Source organism: Phalacrocorax aristotelis, chromosome Z, assembly GCF_949628215.1.
Source record: "Phalacrocorax aristotelis chromosome Z, bGulAri2.1, whole genome shotgun sequence".
NCBI classification, from domain to species: domain Eukaryota; kingdom Metazoa; phylum Chordata; class Aves; order Suliformes; family Phalacrocoracidae; genus Phalacrocorax; species Phalacrocorax aristotelis.
The window spans coordinates 21251998-21265869 of NC_134311.1; the positions used below are offsets into that span (position 1 = coordinate 21251998).

The 13872-nt window shown below is 35.4% G+C and overlaps 1 protein-coding gene across 2 annotated transcripts in view; it reads right to left on the reverse strand.

Annotated features, from left to right (window-relative positions):
- MAN2A1 (mannosidase alpha class 2A member 1) overlaps positions 1-13872 on the reverse strand; it is a 122677-nt gene that overhangs the window by 67336 nt on the left and 41469 nt on the right. For both annotated transcript variants that reach the window (XM_075079368.1, XM_075079367.1), the window contains exons 5-8: positions 12468-12595; positions 10700-10873; positions 8147-8333; positions 3448-3625 (exon numbers count right to left, since the gene is read on the reverse strand). In XM_075079368.1, coding sequence (XP_074935469.1) covers positions 3448-3625; positions 8147-8333; positions 10700-10873; positions 12468-12595 — 667 coding nt within the window. The remainder of the gene's footprint in view (positions 1-3447; positions 3626-8146; positions 8334-10699; positions 10874-12467; positions 12596-13872) is intronic.

Genomic DNA, 13872 nt, shown 5'->3' on the forward strand with positions numbered 1-13872 from the left:
GCTTTTTAGTAGGGCCTGCAGCAATAGGACAAGGGGTAATGATTTTAAACTGAAAGAGAGTAGATTCAGACTAGATATAAAGAAGAAGTTTTTTATGATAAGTGTGGTGAAACACTAGCACAGGTTTCCCAGAGAGGTGGCAGACGCCCCATCCTTGGAAACATTCAAGGTCAGGTTGGAAGGAGCTCTGAGCAATCTGATCTAGGTGAAGATGTCCCTGCTCACTGCAGGGGCTTGGACTAATGACCTTTAAAAGGTCCCTTCCAACCCAAACCATTCTATGATTCATGAAATACAAAATACTTTTAAAAAAGAGGTATATATCAGTATCTAAAATACAAGTTAAATCTCAAAGTTTTCTTCCATGTCTTATGAGTAAGTCTAATATATGAGCTAAGTAATATCTCAATACTATGTAAGTAGATGTCTGGACTACAGAAAAATTAACGTAATATAACAAGAGCATAGTTGTATTAATCCTGTGTTTTCAAAATTAACTCTGTTGTTCTCCAGATCTCCAACATATGCTTAAGCCAAGATGACTGTTGATCACAACAATAGCATGTTTCAGAAGCTGTTTAAGACTATAAAAAGAAAATGTGTTTAGAGATGTAATATGGGGGAGTACAAAAAATTCATTATCTTCTGGTCATTTTTAAAAGTACTCAGACAAATAATGCAATAAAGCCCTTTACAGGGAAGGTCAAAAGACAGTACCCTCAAGCTCGAGGGATACAAAAAAAGGGGGAAAATAAAAAAGGGGAAGGTACTGATGTCAATGTTGTCATTGAGAGGTGTTGTTAAAAAAGGCATAGAAGACAAACTGGATTTACGATGAGGATGGAAAAACAATTAATGGAAGTGAGAACAGCTACTTCTATTCTCACACTACCACATTTAGCATCATAAGAAACTATAAGATAATTCTTAAAATTTGAATTGTCACTTTTTTGTTTTCTTTTAATTATTTTTTTTTAACTAGTACACAAAGTATCATGCTACAACTTACAACACCAGAAAACAAGCTTTTAGTAAAAATCTTTTAAAAATGACATGTAATACAAGGACTATTCCTGTTACAACAAAGACGTGCAATTTTAACATTAAAAAAACCCAAACAAGTAGTATCGACTCTTCAAAATCATTCAGAAGATCCAAGTATCTGTTAAGTGGATACAGTATGATAGCTTGCCACTTTGATTTGCAGTAAAGCAGAGAAAGAGACGTATCACCACAGAAATCCCAATAGCAGTGATCCTTGCCTTATCAGGCACTTCTAGGACACTTGGCCTTTTCCCTCACTATCACAGACACCTACAAGACAAAAACCTACAAGACCTGTTCTTTGAACAGGTGTAGGTTTTTGAGCCTTATTCCTGAGGCTAACACTTCTCCTCAGCCCCTCTGTATCATAATTCTGGAACCTGAATTCTGCTTGAGAAGAATTTTTTGGGCCTAGCACTACATCTCTTGGAGAATCAGAACTCTTCATAGGTTTCAATAGTACATAGTGCTGGTATCGAGTTCATATTATGTGTGAAAGAAAAAAAAAAAGGCAAACCAGAAGTGGAAACGTGGTAGTTCTTGTTTTTGAAAACACCCATACCAGATTTATTGATACTAGACTAAAAGTTTCATCCTTAGACCACATTAGCCGAGTCTTTCACTCTACAGAAGATACATTCTTAGCTATTAAACATTAGAATACAGTGGATCTAACACAACAGAACAGAGCATGTTATCTAAACACGTAATGATATCTAAAGTGTCACCTAAAAAATCTCTGACCACAAGAATAGGCAGAGTTGCCAAATCAAATGCAGAGCAAACAACATGTCACAATGTTGCCTAAAAACGTGAATTGGTCCATATATACATTATGACAGAGTTTTCATAGAATCATAGAATTGTTAAGGTTGGAAAAGACCCTTAAGATCATTGAGTCCGACTGCTAACCTATCACTGCCGAGTCCACCACTAAACCATATCCTCAAGCACCACATCTACCCTTCTTTTAAATACTTTCAGGGATGGAGACTCAACCACCTCCCTGGGCAGCCTGTTCCAATGTTTGACAACCCTTTCGGTGAAGATGTTTTTCCTAATATCCAACCTAAACTTCCTCTGACGCAGCCTGAGGCCATTTCCTCTCATCCTAACGAAGTATACTCCTAGAGTCCTTGACAATGGGCTGAGCAGAACCTTTCAGATAGAGATCTTTCAGATGCCTAAGGACACAACTGGTCCTTGAAGAACTGCCCCAAAGAAGAAATCATCCATCTCAGCTTAGTAGGAATGGAGACTGCAGAGAGTATACTACTGTTAGTATCCAAAGAGTAACTACCTGCACATTATATCCAGTTTGAGGGGAGTAAAGCTGGTGATAGCAGCAAGCTTTAGATTTAAAAGATTTTAAAGAGCACTCTCCAGGTCTATCTCCCTCCAGTAAGACATAGCAGGCATTCACACATATGTCACCCACATCCCATAAAAGAAAGATGCAAAATCTGCTCTCAGACACACTGTGATCCCAAAAGATCATATTTCTTATGCAGAACAGAAGTCCAGAAGTCAGCAGGAAGAACTAACACACTACAGTCACTACTTAAATCTGCAGTTAGAGGAATGGTGAGGGGAAAAAAGATGCACGCACAAACAATACATTTGAAAGTGACCATAGAGGTTTAAAAAGCCTAAATGTAAAAGCAGCAATAATGCGCTTTCATGGGATACTCCAGAGAAAACAAAGTTGTGGTCCCCTACTACTTATTCTCATGCTGAAAGATGACGAAAAGGTGTCTGAAAACAGAGAACAGTTACAGCACAAGTAATCTCTGAAGTACTCAGCTTGCATGTTAGAATGTATGAATGCGTTCATTAAGACTCAAACATAATTAATGATTTAAAGTGATATCTGAGAATTGTGTTAGTACATTCACTCCTTTTGTAGCCAGGTCAATCTGCTATATTTTACTGTATTCAACATGTGCCAGCAATGACGCCTTTTATGATTTTTTTGTTTATTTGTTTTGGGACATAAAACCAAGAGGACCCAAGCAAAGCAAAGTTTGCTTGAACTGCTAATAAGAAAATACAATAGTTTTAAACAAAAAAGCCTGAGAGCCTTAAATAACAATGCCTGAAGCCTGTGAAAACAAGAGTACTAAGAAAACAATCAAACCTTATAGCTGTACTCTAAAATAATCTGGTTTGGATACTATTTATAGTTTTCAAGCAGATATTATTAATAGCAAAGGTTTTTTTGGAGGAGGGGAGATGGTAAAGGTTAAAAATGTCATCTGTCAAAACAAACCGATCTGCTGTTAAATAACACAGAAAGCTCCACAGTTTTTAAAAAAAAACAAACCACAACTTTTTTCCATGAAGAATCTCAAAACACTGAGAAATACTGTTTCCTCCACAAACCCGAAGAAGTGTTGTATTTACCTTAACGTGCCACTCAGGATGAGAATTCATAAAATCAAACAGCTTCTGATAATTCTGGTATTGCTGATCCCATTCTGAGCTCTCAACATAGCGGAAATCATCCCCTAGTGGAGCCAACAGAACTTTAGTGCGAAAAAGCTTTGACTTCTTTCTGTATTGATCTAAAACCATCCAAGCCCTTGATGGGGGGGGAAAAAAAAGAACCAATTAGCAGACAGACGAATAAAGGTTACCATTTGATGAAACAGTTCTTAGATATCAAGTTGTGCATTAGGGTGACCCTAAACAGGACATACAAAACTCTTGCTATTTTGTTTTATAACAAAAACTGGATGCAATGCCTCCCCACTGGCACACCACATTCAACCTCCTATTGGTACAAACACTATGCTAATTAAATCCTCCAATAAGCTTATCAAGTTCCATCTCAAACAGCAGGTCAGCCTGCGTCAACTTATTCCTGTGCCAAAACTAACCTTCAGTTTAAATTATGTTTACCTGCCTTATATTTAGATAACAATCCTAATCCTCTCTAGTCCTTATTTACAATAATAAGCAAGCTCTTCTCATCCCTTCTGGCAATTCCCTTGGATACTTTGCTTCATATCTCCATGTCCTTGACAGAAAAACTGCCCATAAATTAATCTTTGAGGAACTCTGTTCCCCCTCCTGAGAAATAAAACACCCAAAAAAACCACCACACAACCTGGAGGAAGTTCATTACTGACAACCACTACTCCTCCTTCAGCATGATTAGAGCTAGCCCTCCTAAGCTTTAACAACATGTCCTAAAAAATTAAACTCACTGGTTTTCTGCTTTTGGCCTTTAAAAGAAGAAAAGAACCTCCCCAACACAAGAAAACCCTCCAAAAAAGCCCCAACGACCCAAACTACACAGGCACACACAGAAAAAAAGGCAGCAAAATTATCCTTTGGCACCTACTAACTCTTTGATGGGTAAAATATCGGTTCTGTCATTAAGCAGCAATGTAGTAAAAGTTACAAGTCTGATGTCTGGGTTACTGAAAAGGTCAATTCCACCACCACCCCCAATCACTACCAAAATCTTCAGATGCCAAACCTCTCTAATTGAAGTTATGGAAATCATTTTAGTAGGAAGTATAAACTATAGTGACATATTTAAGAAAACAGGAAGACAAATGACAAAGTTTTAACGACAAAATAGCAGGAAAATCCAGATTCCAGTGAGCTTTTTGTTTCTACAGTCTTTTTAATAGATGATCTACCAAAATCTACTTTCAACTCGTACTCTTAAAGATTTGTTATATAAATGTTTATGCAAGAATTGAATCTAGTCCAATGTATTTGGAACCCATATTTCTTTCATCAGCAAGTCAGGGTTTATTTGTTTATCAGATTACAAAAGTATTGAGTAAACACAAGTTCTGATTGTATTCTAGAGGGAGAAAGGGGGCACAACATCTTGAGTTAAGTATCTACATAGTTCTGGTGAGACTAGAATAGACCCAAGTAGTAGCTTCCACCTTCCTCTGTCTAGAGCTTGATTTATATTTCAGATTACCAAGTATTTAGGCTTGATTCAATATTTTCCATTACCGTCAACAGGTTGCTGATTTAAACATAAAGACTTTCTCTCCATACAACTAACAGAACGATTAGTGCAATACAAGACTTAGTAATTTTACCTTCTAAGAAGCCAGCATAACTCAAATTTTCTACATGTTTGGAAACATGCTTTATTTTAGAGCCTCTTGAAAAATACAGGACTTTGGCAAAGGTTACCATTAACAGGCTATTTGACTTTGACATCTCTCTTCAAAATCCTCCTCTAGTTTCTTTCCAAATCTACAGCAAAATTCATTAGTGCTGCTGTTCTCCCTTTCTTCTTGTAACTGTAGGATTATTATGTGTTTTTAAAGAGGCAGGAGGATCTTCCTGCACTACAAGCCACTTTAAATTGCAAAAACACCAAAGAAAAATTACAAGTCCCAAGTCAGGTATATCCTCTTAAGTTTCTCTCAAATAAATTCCTAAATCACTGTTTCACACAGGAATGAGAAAGAGTCAGCAGGAAACCCCAGACAGAATCTGCTGAACATGAGAAGTACTTCTGGTTTATAACACAACGGATTCCACTGAGTAACACCAACGTTTTCCCTTTGTGGTTCCCCAGCAAGACAGTATTAGATACATTTTGATATGTTTATCCGGCCTACCTGAATAAATATTTGAAAACCAGAGAGATCGGTCATGATAAACTTTTTGTAGCACCATAATTATGGATATAGCGTATCAGCAGCAACTCCATTTTAATGGTTTTAAGGAAAAAAAAAAACAACCTACCCCAAACAAAATTTTTTGTTTTATACAATCAAAAATTCTTCAAAAAATTGTAAACAGATGCATTATGTAGTTCTAAATATTTAGAGCAACCCTAACTGCGCTCTTAGTTGGCAACACTGAAGTATATCGACACTGCCAGTAACACCATCAAGAATACTTTTCACCTTTTTTGGGGAAGATTTCAGATTATCATTGAATGCTTAAGACCTTTCGCAAATAAAAACCCTTCATATCACAAGTGTATTCTTTTAATACAAAAGTGACCTGCCTCATTTCTTTTATTCTTTGATTTCATACAACACAAAAGAACCATTTCTTTTACAAGGTCTTATTTAGATTGTTATATGAAGGTCGCATCTTGGAAGTGCAGGGATAAATTAAGATCTAATTAAAACCCAAAAACCTTAAAAGGCATTCCAAGCATGCTCTTTACCTTATACTTACACCCTTTATGTTCCAGACATTTCTTAAACAAGTTGTTACCCTTCCATAATCATTGGTCTCAGATAATTGGGATTTTTCTTTTTACAACTTTGATTTAAAGAGACTTGAGCTTTCCTTCACATTTGATAAGCACTGGGTGTGTCTTAACGATTCTTCTATTAACTATACTGTTCTACTGTCACTTTAAGCTTTTATTTTTCTACTTTTAAAGAAAATTACTTTCTCATATCCTCATTCCAATTTCTACCTTAAAATACGACAATCGTGATGTAGTCTGTTTTATTTTGGTTTTATCTATCTTCAATAAAATTTTGTAATGCAATTTTACTGTGACAAAATGAAGTTTTCAAGATGCTTGGCGAAATTCACACTCAAAACAAGGATATGCAGACTTCAGATGTAGAGAACCAACACATCATCATCACATCATCACTTCAAAATTTCAGCATCAAGACTAGAACCAAAAAGTTATCCTGCTAGCCTTAATATTTGGTTATACTCAGCAATCTGCAACAACTGTAAACTACTACCTAGATTTCTAGCTCTTGAACTTGGGGATGGTTTGAAGGCCTGAAGATAGTAACAGGACTGTAGAATACAATCTTTTTCTGGAAAAAGCCTTTAGCAGTTCTACTTCCCCTTTCTTGTCTTTACATTTTTTTCCTCCTCCCAGAACTGAAAAGCAGTTTTGTAAAACTGTAAAACTTGATTCTTACCCATGGCAAAAAAACTCAGTGTTTCTAGTTGAAAATAAAGTTGAGGTTAATATTATTCCTGCCCCCAGACATGTAAGACATAGGATTCTGATTCATTTAAAGTGTCCACTTCAGGAAACATAGGCCACAGATTCAAAGTCTTGCAAGGATATACCATGGAAACACCTCACCATTTGCAGTTACAGCATACTACAACATGATGAACCTGAAGTCTTCCACTGGCGGCAGACAGATCACCATCCATTCACAAAATTCATGTGAACTACAGTAAACCAGTAACATGACTATAACCAGATCACTATGCATAGCATTCAGAATAGTAACGGACTCATGTATCATGGGTAGAAAAGAAAAAAAATCAACGCATCTTCCTTAATTATAACCTATCTGCAAATTTCACTGTCATTTATGTTCTGAACTTAGGAGCAAACACTAGGTTAAGTAATTGTCATGGTTCAGCTCCAGTCGGCAGCTAAACACCACGCAGCCACTTGCTCACTGCCCCCACCCCTGTGGGATGGCGGAGAGAATCAGAAGAGCAAAAGCCAAAAAACTTGTGGGTTGATATAAGAACAGTTTAATAATTAAAAGAAAATAATAATAAAAATTATTATTATTATTATTATTATTATTATTATTATTATTATTATTATTATTATTATTATTATTATTATTATTATAAAATAATAATTATAATATAATAAAAATGAAAAGGAAAAAAACACAAGCTATACAACCGCCCACCACCCGCCGACCGACGCTGCCGGTCCCCAAGCCGTGATTGCTGCCTCCCTCCCCCAGCCAGCTCCTCCCAGTTAATATACTGGGCATGACATTACATGATATGGAATACTCCTTTGGCCAGTTTGAATCCGCTGTCTTGGCCGTGGCCCCTCCCCTCCCGGCTTCTTGTGCACCCGGCAGAGCATGGGAAGCTAGACATGTCCTTGACTAGTACAAGCACTACCCAGCAACAACTAACACATCAGTGTGTTATCAACATTATTTTCATACTAAGTCCAAAGCACAGCACTGTGCCAGCTGCAGTGAAGAAAACTAACTCTATCCCAGCTAAAACCATGACAGTAATAGGTATTATTTTCCTATGATATATTTTAAGAACCACAAAAGTTCACCAATCTATGCTGGATATCATCCTTGACCAGCATAATTTTTTTTAAGTTATTTTCTTGCAGAATATGCAAAGACTGTACCTGTGTTGAACATTTCCATCATGAATGGCTTCTGGTGGAACTCTCCATGGACAGCTTACTCTTCCTCCAGGAAGACGTTTGAAATCAAACTGGCAGCAGATTTTTGGATCTGGTCCACAAGTATGAGGAACATCATAGCTATAGAAAGGCATCATATGACAAAGGATATCTGTACTGGATCCTAAATCTGGAACCAAATACATAGAGCACATCTTTAAAATAAACTCTCCCATATGCCAAAGCTATATCAGTTCCATGTTCTTAATCCAAGAACCATATTAAAACATCAGATTGAGACAATTTCTTGCTTTGTATATCCATACCTGGAGTTTCCCTTTGTATGTACCTTACATACAAAAACAGAGATACAACAGATTGGAACATTCCAATCAAGCACCAGTTGATTGGCAAGGATAAGAACAAAATGTTAGGGGTTTTTTTAACCAGATAAATCTCACTATTTCCAGAGTTTTAGAGGTGAACAAAATACAACTTTTATACTTCGAGTAAATCAAATCCACCCCCACCCTCCAAAAAAAACCCAAACCACCAGAAAACCACAACAAAAACAAGCCACCAAAAAAACCCAAACCATAAACCAGCTACCCTACTGTCATTACCTCATTAGCAGAACATTTGAATTCTCTGGATTTAGCAATATCTTAATTTCTTGAACACATAACTTCAATACATTACCAGCACAATTCTGCTTACTTGTAGAGAGTGCGTTTATGCACAGGATTGCAAAATTCTATGTAATTCTAACTTTTCCATCTAGTTAGTCCATTCCCTAAAGTTTAACCCATCCGAACAAAGATCTACACACATTTGTCAAGTCTCAGAAGAAGGTCTTTCAAAATTTATCTTTAAAGAGAACCTGAAGTTCTCATATAAATTAGAGAGCCTTAAGTTTACTCATCTCTAAAACTCCTAAATGCTGATTACCTATTTCTAGACTAATTACTTAATTTTATGCTGACAAAAAGGGATGAATGCTGTAGAGGCGCCACAGAACCTGGCTCCTAAGTATGTCAACAATACATAAGAAAATACTCTTCAAAACCCTACCAGCATAAGTTTTCACAGTTCCAATGCATAACTTTTGTTTAAAAACTCCTATTTTACTACTTGCTTATTACTAAAAAGGTAATATTCCATAAACATATGCTTTTACTTTTCAACTACAGGAGTTCTCTTTATCTCAGGTACCATGTCTACATGCTATGCCAGATGAGTGTGCGGTGATCTTTGATATGTGATCTGTCTTAAAAAGCCTTCTTTTGAAGCCCAAACACTAGACCATGTCATACATGTGATTTAGTATGCTACTATTTAGGAAAAAGGCCTGTCAACTAAATATTCTGTACACTGAGTGGCATACACCAACATTCAAAGAAAAATCTCTGAAGTGTCAGTATTTGACAACTTCTTTCACAGTGCTGTTTTCCTCATGTCCAGTTTACTTGTGCAGCAGATTGCTGTCTCTGAATACCCTCCCCTTCCTACAGTTTCCAATTAAAACCAGAGAGGAACTAAAAAGCTTCAAAATCAGCTTTCAATAGTAAATACTAAATATGTTTGACCCTGTATTGATACAGCAGTAACATACTAGTTTGCTTTAACAAAAAAGAAAAAGCAAAACCTCAACTACATATGTTTATCATACAGCTTATTGCAGTGCTGGTACTGTACAAGGCAAAACAAAACATTTGTATAGAAAAGTACATTCATTTACAGACACATCAGTTTGCTAAGGTATAGTAACTACATTACCTAAGAAAACTTTCATACTCTATACTGCAAACATAATATCAACAAAGCAATTCTATGTATTCTAACAATAAAATTTTAGATGAGAATTTCATTGCAAATTAAAATGGTAAAGTGTTTTTAATCTGTTTTTCTGACTAAAGATAACCTACAAATTTCAAGTCCACAGAAAGCTACTGTAATTAATGTCACTAATTCGTCACATCAGCTGAGAAAAACTGTTTGGTTGAAAGTTTTTTCCTCATTAGAATGTATGCAAGACAGATCTCTATCTTGAAATATCCTCTTTTGGACTTTTGTTTTTTCCTCCCCTCCAAGAGAAATATTCCTTCTCCTCTACATTATTTCCACATAGCAGGTGTAGGAGGAAGAAAAGAAAGAATTGAGAAGAGGTAAACTAATATTTCACCCCATTTACTTTTTTTGTATGTATTTGTAAGGAATGTGGGAGAATGGAAATAAAAGAAAGTAAAAGCACAAATGAAAGTGAAGAAACAGGAAGATCAGAGGAACAATGGCAATAACAGTTTTTATATTTAAACCCTTTCTTAACACACAGGTACACAGATTCCCCTTTCTATTATTAACAAAAAAAATAATCCTCAAAACAAAAAAAAATATTTCATCTAGGTTAACATAACTGCAAGTGTAAGATTTTAAAGTCTAGGCTAATTTCTCTAAATAACCTGTTTTGTAAATATTTCCATAGTATTTATTCAAGTTATTTCCATATTTACAAGTGTAAATTAGAGAAATAAATTGGCATAAATGAAGAACACATACCCCAGTTCTGTCTCCAAAAAAATTCTAGTGTCTTCTGTGTGGCAAAATGTTTTTTAACTGAGTAATGAACTCTCTGTATAAGCATATTGGAAAATCCTGTGCGTTTCAGAAGGTAGGCCATTGTTGGTGAATGCCCAAAAGGATCAATTGCCCAACCAGACTTTGGTTTTACTCCTGTTGACCAAAAGAAAAAATTAAAATGGGAAGAAATTTCTACTTTTCACTCAAATAAAGCTATGCCATTATAATTCAAATCAGAGCACTGAAAATAAAATTTCCAAGAAGATATTAAAATTAAATTTTAATTAAATAATTGAATTAATTCGACAATTAAATTAAAATATACAGCTGAGTATTAAGCCTTCTGCAGAACACAACCTGGAATTAACAGATAAAATTAAGATAGAATTAAACAGATAAAGAATTAACAAAAAAAAATTCAATTGTCTTAGAGGCAGGACATTCTGTCTAACTACATAAAAAAGGCAGAGATTAGTACTCTCCATTGTTACACTATTTCAGTTGTGTCTCAAACATCTTTACATGGAATCACAATGAAATACATCTGCCTTTTCACTATAAGTGGTTTACAGATGTTACATCTAGAAAGGAAAGCTGAAAGAAAATGAACAGATGGAGATGGATTGATGTTGTAGCTTGTTGAATTTTCACTGTAAATGGCAATGGTACCCTCTGTTGGCTTTGGAACTAACTTTTGATTTATTTGGTTGGTAATCATTAGAATCATGCTGATTAATACTGTAGTTTCACTGAACTTCATACTAGCAAATAAAAAAGCTATATCTACTCTTCTTTAACTGATTCTTCAATAGAGTTCCTTAGGCACATTTTTACTGTCTTACCAAAAAAACAGTAGGGAATGCATTACCCTTTTATTAGGCCTTCCCTCTCCCCATCTCCTAATTATGCCAAGCTGTGTTTATGGATATTGCAATCTAAGAAAAACATAGTGAAACAGCTTTTCAAAATAATTTCTGTTAATTGGATGAAATAATTGTAACTTAATATTAAATTCACTGTACAAATATTTTCTACATAAGAAGGGGTACCTCTACTTATAGAATGTTATCTCTACTTATAGAGCTAAATGAAAAAAAAAATCTCCTAAAGCTGCCAGAACAGTTCAGCCAATGTTACTGCAGTCAGTAATTCCTCAAAGTTTCAAAAGCTAATGAGTCAGCCTTTTTTTTCTTTTAATACTAACAATTCTAACATTGTAATGGGTTTAGGTTTTATAACTACTACTACTGTTACAACTACTACTAAATTTTGTATTTACTATTTTGAAAGCCTTACATAAGAGAACCTAATGAATACACACCCTGCAGAATACATCCAAACACATGAAAGGACTATCAGTTTTAATTCATTAAGGCCTTTGTAATGATTTTCAAAAGACACAAATGGCAATTGGAAACTGTTTGTGATACCAGAGACATATGATCTACAATTCAGCTTGATCCATTCTTATATTTTATTATGCTAATATACTATGCACACCTTTTATTGATCAAGACAAAACATTATGATATAAAATCATTTAAATACACTTCATCCAGGATCTTCTATCTGCAAACAGTAACTGCAAATACTAGACTCAATCCTATGGTTTCCAGTAAGTGGTCTGATTTAATGTTTCAGGAAAGCAGAGAAAAGAAAACCTTCTAAGCACCTCAGAAATACAAAAAAGCATTTTCTAATTGACTTGCTGTACTAACACAGTTAAATTTTAGATCAAGCTACATACCAAGGTTCTTTTCTAGCCATTGATGTCCTTCTATCAGTTGGTCAATTAAAGCAAAATAATGAGGAGAAGCTTCATCAGGCATGACCCATCCTCCTGTTACTATTTCAAATTGTCCATCTTTTATTAACCTGAAAAATATGTAAATTGTGTTCAGAGTCTTGCATATAAAATTACTCTGAAAAATCAATTTCTGAATACCCAATTGGTATTTACCAGGGACACAATGCCAAAATCTAAACTGCTTGCGCTGCTTCCATCACTGGAGTACATTTCTTAATCAAACAGGTAAAGAATGAACAGATGAACACTGATATTTTAATGCCTCTGTGCAACAAAAACTACCAGCTCTACTGCACGCGCCATAATATTTGATTTTTTTAAACCAGGAAGCAGGCTATTTCCTGCATAGATTACAAAAATAAAAGTGTATATGCCACAGTACTGTAGGCCAACTGAACGAGATGCCTAGACATTGCACATTAAAAGCACTACTGTCTCCCCGTCTTTGATCTATTGTTGTTTTTATTGTTTGAGAAAGCTGATAGAGCTTCAAAGTTTATTATATCTATAAAGGCTTCAGACCATCTTACTCATCTGAATTCCTTCTTGAGACAGATCACAGAATGACTGAGTCTCTATTAAGATATCCATGAACATAATGATCATGCTTCCAGCATCAGGTGGTCCCTACAGTTAAATAATGGAATGTCAGCACTTACATTGTACACTAGCATATAAATGTTTAATGAATTCAAGAAAAAAATACAGTAAACTTACCAAAACTTAGTCACACAACAGATAATACCCTTAAGAGTAGTTAAAAATACACAGCAAAAATAGTCTCCAGTGCAGCTTCTGTAAGTCTTACAGCAGTTTAACCAATACCTGGTTCCCCTGAAGAAAGAGCACAGTTCCCTAGCGACTATCATTTACTGTTTACTGTGTTCCAAGGGATTTTTTTAATCTGAAAAAAACAGCAGCTGTGCTGTAATACTCAAGCATCATACATAAATTTTTACAGGTAGTTTTCTGTGTCATTCGCAACATTTCCAGCATTACCTAACCTTTGCAGCTGTGAGGCTTTCATAGCCTTAATGTATACTGCAACCCGTGCATCTTGGCATCTTGAAGAGGGGCATGAGAACAGGGGCACCACAGAGATGAGCTAAGAACTGTTGGATCCTGTCTTAAAGCAAGTAAAAAACCAAAACAAAAAAAAAAAACGCAACTTTTTGAAAACTCAAACCAGATCCTTACTTCATGTTTATCCAAGCAACATGCTTTCTTGTCTCAATGTCTAGGCAATCTTTTACTTCTGTATTACGTTTTTAATTGTGATTCCAAATAGAACTAAGAAGAGCAAGAGTGCAGAGTATGTACTACTCTACCATTTAAATTGCATGTT